The sequence below is a fragment of the Notothenia rossii genome (genome assembly GCF_949606895.1).
Source record: "Notothenia rossii genome assembly, chromosome: 8".
In the NCBI taxonomy this organism is placed as follows: Eukaryota; Metazoa; Chordata; class Actinopteri; order Perciformes; family Nototheniidae; genus Notothenia; species Notothenia rossii.
The window spans coordinates 16,045,351-16,066,981 of record NC_136906.1 but is presented as its reverse complement, the minus strand read 5'-3'; the positions used below and the strand labels follow the sequence as shown (position 1 = coordinate 16,066,981).

General features: G+C 39.4%; 1 protein-coding gene across 6 annotated transcripts in view; it reads left to right on the top strand.

Annotated features, from left to right (window-relative positions):
- LOC307014607 (nuclear GTPase SLIP-GC-like) overlaps positions 1-21,631 on the top strand; it is a 37,987-nt gene that overhangs the window by 14,335 nt on the left and 2,021 nt on the right. For 2 of the 6 annotated variants that reach the window (XM_079642624.1, XM_079642621.1), the window contains exons 1-18: positions 1,297-1,363; positions 4,841-4,922; positions 5,344-5,456; positions 5,812-5,859; positions 6,283-6,316; positions 6,460-6,546; positions 6,773-6,863; positions 7,348-7,564; positions 7,679-7,894; positions 8,435-8,641; positions 8,726-8,901; positions 10,685-10,778; positions 10,865-10,952; positions 11,084-11,205; positions 20,413-20,586; positions 20,671-20,822; positions 20,959-21,079; positions 21,447-21,555. In XM_079642624.1, the coding sequence (XP_079498750.1) occupies positions 4,856-4,922; positions 5,344-5,456; positions 5,812-5,859; positions 6,283-6,316; positions 6,460-6,546; positions 6,773-6,863; positions 7,348-7,564; positions 7,679-7,894; positions 8,435-8,641; positions 8,726-8,901; positions 10,685-10,778; positions 10,865-10,952; positions 11,084-11,205; positions 20,413-20,586; positions 20,671-20,822; positions 20,959-21,079; positions 21,447-21,555 (2,116 nt within the window). In that variant the 5' untranslated portion in view covers positions 1,297-1,363; positions 4,841-4,855. Of the gene's footprint in view, positions 1-327; positions 412-1,296; positions 1,364-4,840; positions 4,923-5,343; positions 5,457-5,811; positions 5,860-6,282; positions 6,317-6,459; positions 6,547-6,772; positions 6,864-7,347; positions 7,565-7,678; positions 7,895-8,434; positions 8,642-8,725; positions 8,902-10,684; positions 10,779-10,864; positions 10,953-11,083; positions 11,206-20,412; positions 20,587-20,670; positions 20,823-20,958; positions 21,080-21,446; positions 21,556-21,631 lie in introns of those variants that run through there. The other 4 variants (XM_079642622.1, XM_079642625.1, XM_079642626.1 and 1 more) reach the window with 4 other exon arrangements.

The window sequence follows — 21,631 nt, the reverse complement described above, 5'->3', positions numbered from 1 at the left end:
CCAAAGTGTACCACCATTATAGAGACCTCATGTAATGTTTCAGAATTCTGTGAGTTGTTTCATAATCTAAACTTCTTAAATCTACCCTAAGAGGTAAGAATTATACAAACACTTGACATAAAAGTACCCACATGATTAGAGAAAAGGACAACTTTAACAGGGAATAGGATTATGGCAAGGGTTTACATTTCAGACACAAATGCATTTAAAAATGCATACAAAACAGAAGCATTACATGAATAAATAACACATGATGAATTTAGTGTGGGAGGAGTAACGTTCCACACCTCTCAGCGTAAACAACAATACTTTAAGTTTCGTTTTCTAGGTTGGGTTGGGCAGTTATGGGATACTGAGCGAGAGACTCCTTTAACCTGCTTTTGGCTTCATATCAACAGGCTGTACGCTACGGTAAGCTTTGGAACGATTGATATTCTTCTATTTCATTGTTAGTTTTATAAGTCATGTTCTTATTAAATACATTGTAATGTGTTGTATGTTAATGTGTTAGGGCTTCTTGTGTGGTTGCTACCTTTTTCCCAGGCTCTTGAAAACCACATTAACATTACATTTGTTTAAAAACCAACTCACGTGTTTTTGTTTGTCTGGTAAGGGAGCTGTATGTTCTTTTTAAGTGGTATGTTTTTGTTTTGTACCATGTTGTTCTGTGTTTCTGCCTTAAATAAATACAAATTTCATCACAGAAAACAAACAAGAAACCAGAAACTTGAAAAGTCATGTTACACAACCGAACATAAAAGTGTCATTAAGCGGGAAAGTATCCCAGAGGGGAGATCCTATGGAAAGCCAAGTGTGCCACAAAAACGCAACATATTTCTCGGGAAAAACACCAGCATGGAGAATTTCTGATGGCATTCGGCCCTGAACATCAATTTTAAGATAAGAATCAAGGAAACATTTACAATATTACAATCACTGGAGGCAGTATTTGAATACGTTATACCATTATATTATATCATTAGATTAGTATTATTAATGTTGCTGTTTTATTTGGGAGGAATCAAGTTTGCTAGCCTTTAAGACGCTTATAATCACTTAATTGTTTTTGATAGAAAACACTCTAAAAGTAAGAAAGCTAACATCTGAGAATCTGGAACCATGACATTTTTTCTTGAACATACCAAACAATTATCAAAAAAGAAAATTGCCATTTAATGTTCTGGCATAGAGTAGCTCAAGATTAAAATGTTAATTTAAGCTCTACTTGTGTAAACTGTTGGATAGTTTGACAATAATTTATCTTTGATTCAAAAAACCTTTATTTTAATGTTTCATATTCCATTCCACTGGAAAATTGAAAGCTCATGTTTCTGTAAACGTCTACAAGAAATGCAAATAGCAGGTAAGTAAACAACCAAGCAGGCTCTCCTAGAAAATAATTTGAAATGTGTTCTTATCTTGTGATCACACAAATATTTCCTATATGCTTCTTATAAACACTTTAATTAGGCTGCCATTATCACTTTAATAACCCTTTCTTTTTCCATTAAAATATCAAAACTCTCACAAGTAGTTATTTTGTTGATTAAGGCGAGACCACAGGTGAATAGGGTAATTTTTTTTAATTTAAAGATATCAGCTAGAAATTTCTCTAGTTAATTACTTAAAATAAGGTAATTGTTTTTTGTATTACAAGTTTTCTGAAATAGCATGTTTAAATATGCAAATGAGCCATTATCTCAATACATATGTGCATATTTTAACACATTTCAGGAACCGAAATCTGAACTTTGGATAAAGCCAGGTTCAAAATTCTTGTTTCATTTTGTAGTCATATTAGTATCTAAGGCTTTTACTGAAGGGATTTTGGATATCTCTTTTTATCACTCCATAAATCAGAAAATACTGTCAACAGTGTTACAAACTCAGAAACTCAAGGTATAGGACCCAATTAAACCTCACCCCTTTCAAAGAACTGGGGCGGTGGAGGGGGCTTGGAGGCGGGAACAAGTGTGCTCTCACACACTGGCTTGATCTTACTGACGTGAAACGTCGGATGCACTCTCATAGTCCTGGGGAGTTGCAAGCGTGCAGACACGAGGTTGATTACTCTGGACACCGGAAAAAGACCCACAAATCTCGGAGCCAGTTTCTTTGAGGCGACATGGAGTGGTAAATCCCTGGTGGGAAGCCAAACCCTTTGGCCTGGTCTGTAGGAGGAAGCGACCCTGCGATGAACGTCTGCAACAGCCTTCATCCGAGCTGAACTTCAGAGGAGAGACTGGCGAGCACCAGCCCAAACTTGGCGACAACATCTGATCATGGCATGAGCCGATGGTACCGTAACCTCCTTCTCGCTGTTTTGGAAAAGCGGGGGTTGGAAACCATTAACACAATGGAACGGAGAGAGACCTGTGGCCGCCGTAGGAATATTGTGGGCAAACTCGACCCTTGTGAGGTGGTCACTCCAGGTAGTCTGGTTCTGAGAGACGAGACAACGTAGCGTAGTCTCCAGTTCCTGGTTCAGACGCTCCGACTGTCCATTTGACTGAGGGTGATATCCTGATGACAAGCTGACGGTGGCGCGTATGAGTCGACAAAACTCCTTCAAAAATATGGAAATGAATTGTGGACACCTGATAGTAGATGATAGATGATAATTAATTTAACTTTTCCGCACAAACACTGCGCTAGTGGATTGTCAAAGGGGGTGCCTCGTTGCGGGGAAATTATACAGATGGCTAGTCCGCCCCTGAAAATGTCTATGCAAACGTTATTATTAATAATAATTAAAAAAAAAAAAATTAACTGGCGTTAATAGGGCAAGATAGCGAAACAGTTTTTATTTTTAGCTGTTTGACTATGCCCCAGTCCATAAGACTCTCGTCAGCCCCTGAGTCTATAAGCACTCCTTGGTCAATGGCCTTATTGTTAATAAAAATGTTTATCTGGGTAACTGGTCGAGGAGGAAAGTCTGTGGGAAGCTTGCTCACCAGCGCCCTCCTCTTGGCTGGTAAGCTTGGTCTTTTCCCGGACATGAGATGAGTTGGTGATCCGACTGGCCACAGTAGAAACAGCAACCCTCCCAAAGGCAGCGCTGCCTCTCCTCCAAAGAAAGCCTGGTCCTACCCAACTGCATGGGTTCGTCTGAGTTAGGCGCTGTCCTCTGACGGTCCGAAGCCGCGGGCAGGAAAACTTCCCCTGTCGGAGCGGCTCTCCGAGGAAAGCCCTGGAAACTGGGATGTCCGTCACGGGTGCGCTGGCGTTCTCTCTCCCTCTCCCGAAGTCGGTTGTTGATCTGGATGGACACAGCGATGAGAGACTCCAGATCCTGTGGCAACTCCAGAGGAGCCAGCTGGTCCTTTATTGGATCCGAAAGTCCAGTCAGGAAAGCGTCACGAAGAGCCGGAACATTCCACCCGCTGTCCGCTGCTGCCGTGCGAAACTCGATGGCATAATCAACCACCCAACGGTTGTGCTGGCGCATCTGAAGAAGCCTTCTGCTGCCCTCTGTAGCAGGTGACGAGTGGTCAAAAATGTGACCCATAGTGTCTGTGAAGTTGGCTAATGAGTAACATAGTTCAGTGTCTCTGGACCATTCTGCAGTAGCCCAGGCTGCAGCTCTTCCCGTTAAATGGGACACAATAAACGCCACTTGACCATGGACTGATGAGAAAGCCCCTGGGTTGTGCTGGAAATGCAGATCGCACTGCACCAGGAAAGCTCTGCAGTTCATGGAATCTCCAGAGAACCTCTCCATAAGAGCCAGCCGTAGTGAGGAAGAAACAGCCTGGATCGGTTTGACAGCGTCAGCAGGATCCTCGACAGGAAAGCAGTCAGCTGTGAATGACTTCATCGGCGGTGAGCGAAGAATTTCTGCATGTGATCCGTCAGCTGTTGTATCTGGGTAGAGACGGAATCCTGGAGCTTGGCCTGGCTTCCTACAAGCTCTTTAACTCCTTGGCTTATTAAGACCAGCTGTTCCTCATGATGAAAAATCCTCTCTCCTTGGGCTGACAGGGCGGCATGAAATGTCTTTGGATCGGCTGAGTCCATTGTGGTCAGTTCGTTCTCTTACGAACTCAGAAACTCAAGGTATAGGACCCAATTGCACGACCCAGGAGACAGAGGTAAAGTATTGGTAAGAAAAAAAATTCAGAGTTGGAGAAAAAACTCATTTTGAGAAAACAACCTTTAAAGATTGCAGTGAGGCGCTAGATAAACCTTCCTGTTCTTTGGATGACAGCTTGCGCCTCGACGCACTCCGTGAAGGTATTTCATGTTCGGTGTCATTTGTTTTTTGTATAACCTTGCTTTGTGCAAGTGACAATTGTTGTTGTCTTCTCTTTAACGTTTTTTTCGCAGTTCTTTTGCCATTTTGAGATTTAAATTTCTAGCGGAAAGCTAACCAGGAAGTGTTTTAACACACCACGTGACGCATCTGAACGAATCACGCTGTCAGAAATTGACACCAGCCAATGAGATTCCGTTTCTTGGTTTAAGACCCCTTTGTACTTTCATGATTGGTTGCTGATACAAAGGAAATGACCATATTTGGATCCGATGAGATTGTGCAGGAGAGAAACAGCTTTCCAACGATATCTCTGATGACATGGTGCAAACAGCGGTCGCGGTACTTTATGTTACGTTAGAATGCTAACTTTTGGAGAATTTAGGAGAAATCTACAGACGCAAATAGACAAACTATAGTAAAATAAACACTTAAATGTGTATTTTGTACGTTTTCCTTCCAAAAGCCTGAAAGAAAACAGGTTATGGAATCAAAATAGCACAAAATCTCAAAATTGACCAGTGCATGAAAGACGATGTTTTTGCCTGCCGTGTCTCGCCTTAAAACAATTATTTGTTTAATTTCCAGTTGCTATTCTTAATCATGGATGATTTTGTTTGCAACAAATTAACTGAATGGAATCTCAGCGAATGGATACAAATATTTAAAGGTAAAGTATTACCATGGTTTTTGTTGGGAAAAAATATTATACAAAGTCGATTTGACCTTCCAATACTGAAATATCTAAGCATCTACTTGAAGACACATAATCTGCCTCAACATCGTTGCGCAGTAACTTTCTGACATATCCCTGACATACTTAAACAATCATAAAGACTTCATCTTCACACAGAGAATAAACTATTAAATATTAACTTCAGAGTAACTCATTTTCTGTAGCATCTTTTCAGCAGCACTGAAATCAAGACAACATATTACCAATATGAATTCAGTTCAGACAACATTATGAGGCTGTAATGCTCTTCAAAACATATTTTCAACACCTGAACTCACATTTCACCCCATGCAAAATAAACATCTACAGAAATGTGCAACTGGTTAACATTTCTTCATTTAAATTGTGTTTACAGATCACAAAGTTGACAAGGAAAGTCTTTACTGTCTGGAAGATCATCACATTGCTGCCTTGATCCCAATTGTGGGACCACAGTCAAAATTCAAAAAGAGACTCAAGTTGTTAAAGGTAATGTCTGCATTTTTACACAGATACTGTATTTGGTCTCATTTATCCCAATAAATGTACGATCTACATACAAAGGAGTGTAATATATGTTATTGACTTTAATATCATTTTATAAAAGTTCTTTACTATTCTAAGCATTGGGTTGAGAGGTCATGTGTGGTGAGCATGCGCAGTCTGTCCTGGTGTGGTGAAGGAGAACGTGGTGTGACTCGACAATAATAAACGGAGGCGCTATATGGGACGCTCCAAAAAGTACTAAGTTCCTGAGTTTTTGTTACACAGAAGTATCATTGAAGCCTTAACACCTCGGACGTTACACTATTATAGATTTGAGAGTATTTTCTTTTCTATCTAGGAGGAACAAAACACAACAGATCCGGAAACATCTGAATCTTCTGTTGAAGTTAGTTGAATGCAGTTTAATTCACTTTTTATATTGTCATTGTCTGTTCAACATTTGACATGGCCACCAAGAGTATTTCTTTTATTCACAGGAAGCTGTTTCTGCTCAGTTAATGATAACTTTAAATGGACCATGCTTGTTATCATTGAACTTGACTCAATCCTTCATGCATTGATATTTGAAGCGTCTTGAGACAAAGTCACCTTTAACCGAAGAACTGTGAACTGTTTAATGTGTTCATAGTGCTGTTCATTCAGTAAAAGAAATGCTGAATGTGATCACTTGATAGCCATTTTTGAAGTATATATATTATTTTGCATAGAGTTTTGAATGGTAAATTAAATGCAAATGTTGGTGTGTGTTCAAGCCTGTAGCACCCTGTGAGAGGACAAAGAGTCAAATGTTCATGTTCTACATCCTCAGGTGTGTCCGTCCACCAGCAAAACAAATGATAAAGGTGGGATACAAAGTGTTTTATGTATTATATGCAGTTTTATTGATATTTTATAAACAATAATAAACTTGTTTTATCTAAACAATGTTGAAAAAAAATGTAATTAAAAAAATATATATACATGGTATTTACAAAAAATAAACAAGGAAAGAGGAAGTTGGATCTCAAGGGTGAGTCTAGCCAATCACCAGCCAGAAAACGACCACGTGAGGATATACGAGGAAAAAAAACAGGTAATGTGTTTTAATGTTTTATTGTTCAGGAAATTAACTTACTAATATGTAGCAACACAGGTATTATAAAATTATAATGGCCTTAAACTTGAAGATACTTGCCATATACATGATGAAAAATATAGTCTCAGGTATTCTTGATTGCTTCATTGGGAATATATCTTAATGGATACAGTATACTGGTTATTGGTTCCTGCTGAATAGTTCTTTAATTGTACTCTTACAGAAGAAGTCATTCTGTCTGATGTGAAATATATCATGAGATATGTCCATCAGAAACTACCTAAGCAAGACGACAAGCTCAACAAGTTCCTGAAGTAAGTATTGGTGTTGTCAAGCAAGGGGAAAGAGTTTAGAGAGACATTACATTACATTACATGTTAGATGCTTTTATCCAAAGCAACTTACATACATTCAGTACTGTGGACAATCCCCACAGGAGCAATTTGGGGTGAAGTGTCTTGCCCAGGGACATAACGACATGCTGACTGCAGTGGGACTCGAACTTGCTACCCCCGATTCGAAGTCCAGCACTCTACCCACTTAGCCACAGCCTCCCTATGGGGCTGCCCACAGAGACCATAGTAAAGCTGTCGAAAGCATACAGCACTGAGGACACTGTTGTGATTCGTAAAAGTCCACATTTTCTAAAGTCCAAAGATTAGTCTGACGATACTTTTATGTTTAAATAGGATGTACGTACATGCAGATGGATTTCTTCTTGATTTTAACACAATCATTTAGTGTTTGTTACATTTGTTAATTTGATCAATAACCCATATTCAAACTCTTGCACAACAGAAATAACATTGAAGATTTGGAGACAGACAAGAGGGAGGTGGTCGGCGTCTTTGGTAAAACGGGGGCTGGAAAGAGCTCTCTGATAAATGCCGTCATTGGAGTGAAGAATCTCTTGCCCTCTGGAAGCATCAGTGCATGTACCTCAGTGATGATTAAAGTGGAGGCTAACATGCGTAACCCAAAGTATGAGGCAGAAATCGAGTTCATTACAAAAGAGGTAAAATTAGCTAAATATGTTTGTTAACTTAGAGCTATTTCAACTTTTATGATGAAGCTGCAAATAAATATGTTGACTACACAACATGCCATATAATAAAACATATTCTTTTAGGAGTGGAAAGAGGAGTTGTGGACCTTGTTCAATTTCCTTGGTGATAACGAAGATCAGGAAAAAGATGAAGATTATCAAGACAGTGTTGAAAAGCTGTCAGTGCTGTATGGAGAAGAATGGAAAAACAAATCTCCTGAAAACTTCATGGATAAAAAATACTTCAGAGAAATTCCAGAATTTCTCGATTCCAAGAGTAAGATTTTGACAAGTGATACAGTAAGTAAGACTAATACTCAAACTTATCACTTCATAAAACACATTCTTTCCTGTCTGACAGAGCGAAATGGTTTGGAATTTTGAGGCACTTTTGAGGCACTATTGAGGTTTGCATTTACCACCTTGACATTAAAGGCTGGTGTAGTTTCATGATAGATCACCAAATGAGAAAGTCAATTCTATCTGTACTTAACCTATCTGGACTCTAATTACAATAACTACAAAACCATGTCTACTTTATGCATCATAAGGGAAGAAAATCCAAGATAATTTAAGGCACTACCAGCTTTACATTTAAATCATGTTAAACACGTAAAACCTAATTGTTCCCCATTGCTAAAATATAAACGTACGGTTTGGTACTTTTATATTTAATTCAGATTTTGTTGTTTCAGTGATAGGATTTCAAATTGACTCTTTCTTTAAGGTTATGCTGTAATAATTCACATATACATAATTTTCTTAAGCAATTTAAAGTTAAAGTTTTTTTATGTAAAATAAATGGCCTTGCATTGGCTCTTGTTTTATGATTTATTTTAGGCTAAAGAATTATCTGCTAAATTTGTCAAATACACACGAAGTGAGTCAAAAGAGGAAGATGCTAAAGACGTGAAGAGGTTGTATTGGCCACTGGTGAAGTGTGTGACTGTCAGAGTGCCGAACAATCGTCTTCTCCAGCACGTCACACTTGTGGATCTTCCTGGAAACGGGGACCGTAACAAAAGCAGAGACACGATGTGGAAAAAGGTGATTTATCCACATGCAATGCTGATTAATGTGGAAGGTTACACTGACGATGTAACGGTTATTATTTGCTGTATTCCCCTCCAGGTTGTTGGAAGTTGTTCTACTGTGTGGATTGTGGCTGAGATAAATCGAGCAGCTTCAGAAAAAGAATCCTGGGAGATCCTGGAAGAATCCTACAGCCTCATGGGAAATGGTGGCGAGTGTCGGCAGATTCATTTTATCTGCACCAAGTCTGATAGTCTTGGACGTTCAGGCAATCAGTAAGTGGTTTAAGATGCCAAAAGTACACAGTTAAATGTAACATCCAATTTAGAAACTGACGCTTGAGACGGAGATGACTAAGAGGAGAAACCATGGAAACATTGATTACGTTAACAGGCACATTAGTATCCTGGTTTTGATCGTATTCAGGGATATAATGTTCACTTGAAACATGATCAACCAGGTTATTCATGATCATAACAGTATCCATGTTTCTCAATTGTCTGCATGTGTGTCTTGATTCCTCAACATCTCAGGAATTTATTTCTGTCCTAATGTTGTTGCTTCACAAACACTTTGTGATGCTGAATTACGCTACTTCATGTGCTCTCTGGTAATTGAAAGCAAGAGCAAGATGCATAGTGATATATAAGATATCCTCGAATGTATATGCAGTTTATGTATTCATTTATGATGGATTAACCTATTGAGCCCGATTGCCCCCGGTACTGGCATCTTGTAAGAAACACCATCCCCGGGCTTGTTAACATTTAACAACCTATTAATTTGGCATACCCACTTAACGGGAAGAAACTCGGATAACGGACGATAATAACAATTTTTACCAAAATGAAACACAATTCCAACACCAAGTGTCTAAATCAGCACTTAACGAAAACATGCTAATGCTACATTAGCACATAACTGGCGATAGCGATTATTCTACTTCATGCTATCTGCACAATCGACATGTCATATAAAAGCTGAAATTCCACAGATTCCATTGAAATAAATCTCATCACCGAACTAGCAGCCAGGAAACAGCAACAAACAACTTCACTTTTACAGAGCCATAGCTATAAATATGTCTTACCTTTGCTGTTTTGCATAAAAACGCTGCTGAAGGTTAATCCAATGTCTCTGTGTCAATCTGAAATGATTACTGATAATCCATCATTACATCTATTTGTAATAAACGGGGTATAATGTTTAGCCGGCCGGGGCATCTGCTTTAGGGCATGCTGTGTGCGTCATTCTAAGTGACCAATGGTAATGTCTACTGTATATGGATGTATGAACAGTCCCTCGATTATATTGGCTCTAACGGTTGCAAAGAGGTGTCAATCACACAATTTGACCAATGGGTTCCAGAGATACGGCCTTGCGTAATGCATAGGTCTGACTGGCAGCTCGCGCCCCATTACGCTTTGTGGTGAAAAAAGGTATAGAGGTCTGGGTGAATTTTCCAAAAAGATCAAAAACAGTTGTATTTGGATGGAATGAATACCTATAGTGATATTTCAGTAAAAGCGTTTACAGTGTGGTATCTGAGTAAGGTCAAATGGCACTGATGGTAACCACATGTACCAAATGTACCCAAAGGTGAGTCCGCCTGGACCTACCTGTGCTAAACCTCTCTAAAAAATGTCAAGTTTCACTTAATTATGATCTATCGTGACACAGGGTACTTATGTTGTATTGAAGCTTGGATCCCTAAAGGTTCTGGGCTACTATTCCATCATTAAAGGGTGGTTTTCACAATAGATAATGTGTTTTTTTTAGGCGGAGATTAGAATTTAAATGTTCAATGTTCAATCTGAATTTACTCTGACACAGCAACAACTATATTGATTCTGACACAGCCAACTCACAGGTGCATCATTGCTTTGATAACAAATATTATTCATATACCCCTTTTAGTTGTGAAGATAGACTCATTCATTCTGGGCATGTCATTTTCGAGCCTGAGGCATGTGATGTCAAGAGCAAGATGCAAAGTTATATGAGATGGGATGTATATGCAGTTTATGTAATTCTTCAAATACAAATATTTTCATATAGGTCAGCAGCTGGTGTTCGTGCTCAAATACTAAAACAAAACGAGCAAGCCAAGAGAAAAGTGAGGGCAGAATTCAGCAAGCTAAAAGACATTAAGGTGAGTAATATTGAGTTCAAATCAAACACAAATATTGTGCAAAACAGAAAATCTGCTTTTATATTAAAACTTGTTTCTTTTTTTAGAAACAATTCAGTGAGGAATGTTTCAAGGTTTTCACAGTGAGCTCCAAAGAGTTCATGAGAAAGAAATGTCTGGATCCAGATGACACAGGTGATTAAATTCTCCATAAGTGAGCCCGGATGACAAAATTGTTTTATCTCCTCCAATAAATATGTAAAGATACTAATGAGTGTAACATGTACATTTAAGAATGTAATGTAAGTATGTTACATTTTTTACAGAAATTCCCAGACTGCAGGAATTCCTGCAAGATCTCAATAACAGTCACTCTGAGACATTAAACTATGTGTCTGGAGCTCGCGGGATTCTCTCTCTGATTCAGGGAGCCAGCAGCAGAGGAGCGGTAAGATCAAGTAACAACATCTTTCATTGTCTTTAATATTGAAAGAAAATAATAACATTCATAGAAAATAGTAAGCTCCATACACTAAAATGTTGTGTAACAATTGTAAAGACCACAAGGTATTGGATTAGCTGAGTTTGTGTTGCTTCAGAGAGGATACAATCCCATATTGAACTATAGAGAATGCAATTCCTGAATAAATTGCTAGTGGGAATGCTTTATGCTGAAAAGCTGACGCTAAACTGCTATGCTGAAATGTAATGTGACACATGAACACTGGGGGCTTGAATGTGTGATGAGAGAAGAAAAGAAGGTAAAAAGCAAAATATTTGGACTGCAAACTTTTGAACTATCTTGATGGTGAATTATCTGTCGCCATGCCAACGGTATTTTATTATTATTATTTTTTTTTTTAAATAAACAGACATTGCTCCAGATAACAAACCGTACATCAAAACATGTAACAACAAACAACTAAACAAAACGTAACGGGGGGGGGGGGGGGGGGTTGGATGCAAGGATGACTTCCTAAGACAGCTGATTGTGACATACACAGGACATTACATACACAATACATTATACATTACACAGGAGATGCCATATTGACAGGGTTAGATAGGAGAGCTGCGGGCAGTGAACCGCAATCCTCCTGTCTCCCCTCAAAATCCCCCAGCAGAGAAGCTGCACGCTCCATGTTCAGTAGGTCCAGATACTCCCTCAGCCATGAGTCCCTAGTAAAGCAGGCTGGTTTGCGTTCCTTCCAGTTTAATAGGATGAGTCTTTTTGTGGCTAAACAGCCCAATGTCCAGAGCCGACGGTAGTCCTTGCAAGATTGCCATCTGGCTTGAGACCCAGTAGACATGCAATGGGACATGTAGGGAAATTAACTTTTAAAGATTCAGACAATAAGGATATTACTTCTGACCAAAGTTTTTTTTACCGCTGGGCATTACCAGAGTAGGTGCAACAATGTACCTCGCTTGCCACATTCATGCCAGCATAAGTCTCTGTGTTTATTGTCCATCTTGGATTTTGTAACAGATGCCAACGGTATTTGATGACATCCCATAATACGCTTAGATGCGTTGATGGCTGCATCGTTACCAAACATTTGAAGTTTTGGGCCATTTGGAGCATTTTCACTGAAGTTATGAGAAAACCGTGTTTCATGGCGAGCATTGTGTTGCCATGGCAACAACATTTGAAGAAATCTCAAAACTGTCCCGTAGATGTCTTCACGGCTGGACTGTTAGCGCACATGTGAAGTTTGAGCACTTTTGAACATTTTCATAGGAGTTATAGCGACATCGTCTTTTATGGCGAGGGATACGTTTCCATGGCAAAAGCCTATGGTGAGATCTCAGATTTGGCGTAAAGCTGTTGAGGCATGGAGCAGTGATATACAAGCAAAGTTTGGGGGATGATCGGACCGTGTCCATTGGAGTTACAGCGATATCGTGTTTTATGGCGAGGGATGCGTTTCCATGGAAACGGCATATGATGACACCCCATAATTGGCGTAGAGCTGTTGAGGGCAGGACCATTAACCATTATCTGAAGTCTGCTGCTCTGAGCATGTCAGTTGGAGTTATGAGATCATCGTGTTCCATGACACAGGTGTTTATATTTGAGCTAACAACGTGTTCAGAGATCAAAGGTTTCCATGGTGATCAAATAAACGTGGCAAAGGCTCAAATTTGTTGAACAACACATTTGTGTGCAAATATGAACAGTTGGAAGATTGAACATGGGATTATTATTAGGATTATTTGTAGGTCATTGAAAAGTAGAATCATTTAGAAAGATGTGAACATTGAAGTTTCTATTTTAGAAAAGCTGACACTGTACTGCGTCGCTGGTTTTAAAAGTGATTTATAAGAGTCATGTTTAAAGATGTGCAATACTTAACTATACGTTTATAAAGATCCTCTTAGTGTGTGTCTGTTAGCTGATAAAATGTTAGGGATAAATACCTTGACATATTGACTACAAGAGCTTGAATCAAACAAGCAACCTTGTATTTGAAAGATCGAAGTCGCACGTGGTATATAAGTGGTGTGGCAGAGTACTTTAATCAAATCAAATCAAATCAAGTTTTATTTATATAGCACATTTATAAACGATTTTGTGCTTTACATATAATAAAAATAGCCTACAGTAGAGACACTTTACAGCTAATACAACAACACAGATTGTTCAGAATATCAGTATGAGAAAAATGACACCCTCTATCCTTAGACCCTCACATCGTACAAGGAAAAACTTCCGGAGAAAACCCACAGTTTAAAGGGAAAAAATGGGAGAAACCTCAGGGAGAGCAACAGAGGAGGGATCCCTCTCCCAGGACGGACAGACGTGCAATAGATGCCGTGTGTAAATCGAAGAGATAATACATTTTAAAGCATAGTTAGTCCAAATGTTAGGAAATGCATGTGTCTGTAATAAGAAGATGAATCTACGAAGATGTCAACTAAAATCCTGTGGGAGCCTTCAGTGAGGCAGCACGACGAGACCCAGGCAGGACCGCAGAGACAGGTTTAGCCACGACCCGAAGTCCACGACTTAATCCAGAACTCAGGATAGCAGTAGGGCCTGGCTCATTTCGTGGCATCTGCAGGCAGTGGCAAGTACTTCCGGCATCTGCCACAGAGGCTGCTACTCCGTGGTATCTGTGGCAAGTATATGCCACAGATGTGGTATCTGTGGCAAGTATATGCCACAGATGCCACAACTTGCCGTGGCAAGTATATGCCACAACCATGCCACAACTTGCCGTGGCAAGTATATGCCACAACTTATATATGCCACAACTTGCCGTGGCAAGTATATGCCACAACTTGCCGTGGCAAGTAAATGCCACAAGTTAAGAGTTAAGAGAAGGTTTACGGTAGCTGCCACTCGCCTTCCGTGGCAAATGCTGATATTTAAACCCGTATTTATCGCGTAAAATGTCGCTGTTTTGGCATGACTTTATCGGACTGATCTGTACACAAGACTGATGATCTGTTACTGATGGTCCGATCTCTATTTTTCAAAAAGATTAAACATTATATGTTCTATAGATTTTACTTGGAGAACGTGGTTTGTTAAAATAAATAAACGTGCTATTTTTATGATAATTCTCAAGATATATTATTATAAAACATCATCCTTAAAATTCTTTTTTTAAATGTATTTTTAAATGTTCTAAATTTGAAAAAACTAGATAAAAGTAAACTAAAGTTAAAATCTTGTTTTTCATGCCCCAAGAGCAATAAAAACACCTGGTAAAAAAATCCCGAGTGAGGCTTTCATAATTCATGCATGAAAGGGTTAAGAAAGACAAATATATGTTTCTATTGGTTTTAGTAAGATGGTTTATTATAGTATATTCTTACATATTCAGTAGGCTATATTGTTTAATCTTTAGATACTCTGTAGATAAATATCTACTAATAATGTGTAAATTATTTCCTGTTTCTTTTCATTATTATTATTTTATGTTTCCTATCCCTTATCACTGCTGTAACGCAAAGATTTCAACATTTTAGATAAATAAAATAAATACAACGTATAATATCAAAATCTGTTTATGTTAATTAGCAGCACAATGATTTGATATTTGCATGCATGACATATAACCTTTTTACTGATGCACAAAAAAAGTTTTAACAAGGGTGTAATTATATTACATTGTAACCCTCTTTCCTCAACATATTAAATCAACTTTATACGGTTAAATGAGGATTGCTTGGAGTATCATGCTTAAGACAACATTCTTCATGTTTATTTAAGTATTTATCCTTCTCATGGTATTGCCCTAAGTCTGTAGCCAAGTCTAATAACACCATTGTACACGTTGCTGTGTCAATACAGATATTTATTTTTTAATTATTTGTCTTTACTAGTAAGAATACACCTGGTTATCGTAGTAAGCAGTGGAAACTCCCCTCAAGAAGCGACAATTGCCAAGGGCTTGCGTTGCAACGCTCACTTGCCAATATTTCTTTTTTTATTACAATATAGGCCTATGTTTAGCCTACTATCATAGATATAGCACGTTTGTTTATTTTAGCAAACCACGTAGGCTATTCCAAGTAAAATTGAATATAAATGATAATTTATTATGTTTTTGAAAAATAGAGATCGCACATCAGTCCTGTGTACAGATCAGTCTGATAAAGTCATGCCTAAACAGCGACATTTTACACGATAAATACGAGTTTAAATATCAGCATTTGCCACGGAAGGCGAGTGGCAGCTACTGTAAAACTTCTCTTAACTCTGGCATCTTGTGGCAACTCCCGTTCAGCATGCGCAAATGCCAAGGCAAGTTGTGGCATATACTTGCCACGGCAAGTTGTGGCATATGCTTGCCACGGCAAGTTGTGGCATCTGTGGCATATACTTGCCACGGCAAGTTGTGGCATCTGTGGCATATACTTGTGGGAGATGCCACAAATGCCAAGGCACATGCCACGGCGATTAGTGGCAACACTCATTGTGTTCTAGTATGATAAATAAAATAACATTGTACCTTGAAAATCAATGCATTCGTTCATTTGACACGTTGGTGGTTTTAGGTAGGCTATACAGCGACCCCTGCTGGTTCTAGTGTGAAGTAAAGGTAGAAGTAGCCAACCTAAATGTTGGAATACTCTGTTACAAGTAAAAGTCATGCATTAAAATGTTACTCAAGTAAAAGCGCAAAAATGATTAGCATAACAATATACTTAAAGTGCATATTACATGTTTTCATTATAATGATTGATCATGAAAGTGTTCTCAAAGCTGGTAAAGGTGCAGCGAGTTTTAATGACTTTGTATACTGTAGTAGGGTATCTTGTGAATTTACTCCAGGAGTAACTATAAAGTCTGATTTAAGACTTGATTATATGTATCATCATTAATCAGAATCTGTTGTAAGTAACTAAATGTAGCGTATTAAATAAATGTAGGGGAGTAGGCTACAATTACACAATTTACCTCTGAATTGTAGTGGGGTAAGTAGCCTACTACGTAGCATACCATTTACATACTCAACTAAAGTACAAGTAGGCTATTTCTAAATCACAAGTACAGTACTTGAGTATACAAGTTAGCCTATTTCCCACCTCTGGTCAACAATGTTCGATCTTTATGTAAACGTACTAATAATATATCTTGAGTATTATCATAAAAATAGCACGTTTATTTATTTTAACAAACCACGTTCTCCAAGTAAAATCTATAGAACATATAATATATAATCTTTTTGAAAAATATGATCGGACCATCAGTAACAGATCATATCAGTCCGATAAAGTCATGCCAAAACAGCGACATTTTACGCGATAAATACGGGTTTAAATATCAGCATTTGCCACGGAAGGCGAGTGGCAGCTACCGTAAACCTTCTCTTAACTCTTAACTTGTGGCATTTACTTGCCACGGCAAGTTGTGGCATATATAAGTTGTGGCATATACTTGCCACGGCAAGTTGTGGCATGGTTGTGGCATATACTTGCCACGGCAAGTTGTGGCATCTGTGGCATATACTTGCCACAGATACCACGGAGTAGCGGCCTCCGTGGCAGATACCGGAAGTACTTGCCACTGCCCGCAGATGCCACGAAATGCGCTTGCTGTCTCTCCATGATAGAGGATCCAGGACACAGGACTACAGCAAGAAGATCAGCCTCGACTCCGGATCCCGGCGTAGATATAGACACAAAACAAGAAAACATTTGGCTGGGTTAATCGGAACAAGAGAATACACAGACACAGACAGACAGACGGAAGAACAAGCACTCCCATAGAATAGGTTGAGGGCAAAGGGTAGCAAGTAAGAGAGTAAGAAACATAGGTGGAGAGGCACGCTCAGGGAACAAGGTCCCCACTGGAGCCTTAGTTGGAAATTGATGAGACATAGGGAGGTACGCTGTGTCTACGAACCGTAACGCTCCCCGGCCTGCCTAAGCCACTCTACAAACCGTTTCCCTATAATAAAACCTCGAGAGGTTAGAGAGGGAAAAGGTCCTGGATAAAAGTTATTCTTGATAAGAGAAGCCTAGAAGGCCAGAGAGAAAAAGTGAGTTTTATGTGTTGATTTAAAAAAAAAAAACAGGGTCTGGGCCGACCTCACATGGAGGGACAGAGTGTTCCAGAGCCTAGGGCCCGCTGCTGTGAATGCTCGATGCCCTCAGGTTTTGAGCCTGGTCTTATGCTACGTTCACACCGGACGCGATGCAAATATTCACTACGCTCTAATCCAGGGGTGTCCAAACTACGGCCCGCGGGCCAACTGCGGCCCGCCAACCATTTTTAATTGGCCCGTTTCAAAGTCTAAAAGTATAATGGACTATGGCCCACACATAATATTTGCGTTTAACTGTATTGTACTTCTTAGTTTCAACACTAGATGGAGCTACTGTCTTTAACAAGGCAGCGTCCCTACAAAGCAAGCAATCAAAGAAAAAATTTGCTCAGGGTCACCAGAAATGGCGGAACCAAAAAGACGCAAGATCGCAAGTGAGTGCAGAAAATTTCAGACTCGGTGGAAAAATGAATATTTTTTCATAGAAACCAAGGGGAAGTGTGTGTGTTTGATTTGCAATGAAACGGTTGCCGTTATGAAAGAGTACAATGTACGACGACATTACGAGACGAAACATCAGACCTTCACGTCCTACACTGGCGCCGAGCGGGAAGAGAAGGTGAAGCAAATGACAGCTAGCCTGCTAACCCAGCAACAGTTTTTTTCCCGTGCAAACAAAGCTCAAGAAAATGCTACAATAGCCAGTTATGAAGTAGCTCAACTCATTGCCCTACATGGGAAATCTTTCTCAGACGGTGACTTCATCAAACAGTGCCTCACTAAAGTCGTGGGAATAATGTGCCCGGAGAAAATGCAGGATTTTAACAACGTTAGCATGTCTAGAAATACGGTTGTGCGGCGAATTGAAGACTTGTCGGCTAACTTAAAGCAGCAAGTGTCAGATAAAGCTTGTGCTTGTGATTTTTACTCGATTGCATGTGATGAGAGTACAGATGCCACGGACACTGCACAGCTGTTAATCTTTTTGCGGGGAGTTGATGATAATTTTTGCATTACGGAGGAACTGCTTGATCTTCGGAGTCTAAAGGGGACAACAACTGGTAAGGACATTTTTGAAGCTGTGTCAGATGCAATTGACTCGATTGGACTTAAATGGGACAAGCTGTGTGGACTAACAACGGATGGGGCTCCAGCAATGACAGGCGAGCGCAAAGGAATGGCATCTATGGTATGCGCCAAGGTGCGAGAGAGCGGAGGGGAGGCTGTCAAAATGCACTGCATCATCCACCAAGAAGCCCTCTGTGCCAAGTCAGTCCAGCTTGGCGATGTGATGAACACAGTTGTGAAAACTGTCAATATAATTCGGGCACGAGGGCTCTACCACAGAGAATTTCAAGCGTTCCTCTCTGATGTCGATGCTGAATACGGGGACCTACTCTACCATTCTGATGTGCGCTGGCTTAGCCGTGGCTCTGTGCTGCAGCGGTTTTATTCCCTGAGATCAAATATCGACACGTTTTTGAAAGAAAAGGGCAGACCTCTGCATGAGCTCAGTGACCCTTTATGGTTGGCAGACCTGGCTTTTTTAGTTGATCTCACTGATCATCTCAACACCCTGAACAAGAGACTACAAGGCAAAGAGCAGCTGGTATCACAGCTGTATGCGCACATGAAAGCATTCCGTGCGAAGCTCCGTCTCTTCGAGTCACAACTGCGCAACTTCAATGTAGCGCACTTCCCCACGCTGACCGAAATCAAATGCGCGTTTCCAGATGCCCTCTCTGCTAAAATGGGAGAATATGTGTCTGTGATCACATCTCTCATTACAGAGTTCAGTCGGCGCTTTCAAGATTTTTCTGTCATTGAGAAGAAAATCACACTGTTTGCGGCTCCGTTTTCAATGGATGCAGAAGAAGTGGAAGAGAGTCTGCAATTAGAACTGATTGAAATGCAGTGTGATGATTCTCTGAAGAATCAACATCAGCTTCTCTCCCTACCTGACTTCTACCGGAGCTTGGAAAAGGCCAAGTTTCCTCTGATGAGACGCCACGCAAAACGAATGATGAGTCTGTTTGGCTCAACATACATCTGTGAGCAGACATTTTCTCTGTTAACGCTGAACAAAAGCAGATTGAGAACCAGAATGACCGACAGCCATCTCTGTGACGTCCTTCGCATCTCAACCACCAAACTTACTCCTGACCTGCCAGCTATCCTTCAGACCAAAGCGCAGCATCACTGCTCCCACTGAGTGCAACATTCTTCCCATTACTGGTGAGTTAAAAATATACACACAGTTTTCATGTGTTAATAAGCCCAAATACTTAATAAATTCAGTCAATTAAAGTTGAATTTTTTAACAAACATTAGTTGATGTGTTAACAAGCCCAATTATTTATTTATTTGTAAAAAACAAAATTAAAATCTACTAATGGAGAGCTGTGATGGAGGCTTTTTTTCTTCAAACATGTTCAATTATCAAACGTAATTTATCTGCATTTGATTGATTTTACCAATATTAGTGCATTAGAAGTGAGGCAGTATACTTCACGTCTAGTGAGTGGCCCAGTCCTTCGTATATTTTTCTGTATGTGGCCCTCAGGAAAAAAAGTTTGGACACCCCTGCTCTAATCGCTCGAGTTTCACCGCGGCTGCCTGCCAGCTGTGTTTACTCACATCATTCAAACAAGACGCGCTGGCTCGGGAGCGAACTACAACAAAATGAACATATTTTACCGTGATTCAATTGTAATACACGTTTCTAAATGATGCCGAAGTAACAACATACTGATACCGGTTAGTAAAAACCTTGAATTAATGTTTGACAAGTCTGCAGACAAGACGGCAGGCGTAAAACCTTTTAAAATGCTAGTTTTCTGAATGGAGATTGGGTCGACCAGGCTAAGCTAACGTTGTATATGCTCACTCCACACTCATAACAATGGCCTACAGACATAAATAAACCAGCGACTGTATTATAGCCATTGATTCCCGACCGAGCTGAACGTTTTGATGTTTGAACGGAGTTTCTGCGATGTTCAATGTGGGAGAAGAAGCAGCGCAAAATAACACGGTGGAATAATAAAGAATTTCGTGCATAGAACAACAGATAGTTGGAATGCTGTGTCAGCATTCCAACTAAATGATGGTTGTATTGCTTTAAATAATGACTGTGTTGTGTATGGTTTCAGGCTGACATAAAGACGGCTGTGTTCATAGAACTTGAAGAAAAGCTGAGTCTTGAACTTGATAAAGTCAGGGAACCCATGAAAGAGACCGTTATGGCTTTTAAAAAATGCCTCAGTGAGGGGGTTGAAAAATCTAAAAGTTCATGTGAAAAAGTCTTAAAGTCGGTCCTTTATCCTGTAAGTATTTAAGTTATAATTAAATCAAAACAAATGTTTGCTCTTAATATGAATATGTCTCTTACAAAATGTGTTTTGTTTCAGACAAAGAAAGGTGCATTTCACATGATATTGAAGTGTCTTGTTCGGAATGGTGGCATCCACAAAACAAAAAAAGGGAAATCAATAAACATCAATATGAAGTTAACTTCATGTTTGACCGACAGCATTGACGAGGAATTTAAGAAGACCTTCCCGTAAGAAATGACTTCATAAAAACATAAAACCCTATGTTGGATAAATTGTGTTGTACAATACATTTAAATACATTATTGAAATACAACTTGTTAAGGCTTTATGAATTCAAGCATCTCTTTTGTTAATATGTTTTAGAAATGAAGGAAACAGTGGACCATTCAACGGGGTCATCAATACGTTTTCACTTGACACAGAGAAGATGATGAAAAAGGAGTGCGAAAATGTCAAACTGCAGCTGACATTTCTGAAGACAGAGGTAAAGGATCCTATTCATTAGACGTTATCAGAAATGTTTGTAAAGCCAGGGAGACTGTAGTGGAAGGGTGAGCAATTATTATGAAATATAATACATTTTGATCAGTCAACATATTCATATACATTGTACTGGAATAACTCATGAACTGGAGATGGCTTTGAAAAGTTAACTGCAGCTGTAAAGCTGACCCTGCCCCAAGTCATGAAGACACACTAAAGATTACAATAGCATATTCTGATATTGGGCAAAAAAAGAGTGCGCCCATGCTCCTGGTAAAATCTAGAAAAAATAATAAAATGAAAGATTGGCCTTGTTTGTAACTTGTTCATTTTAAAATATGTTATCTGCTTCACATTTTCCCTCTAAGGAAGAAAAAATGAAAACAAACCTCAACAAACTCATCCGTCAGCGAAAGAAAACGATCTACAGCAGCCTGACAACAACAATCGAGGAGACCATGAAACCATGCTATGACAGTAAGACAGAAGATCATTACAGACATAGAAATACACTTCTACACATTTTTATGTTGCAATATTTTTATGTCAAAAT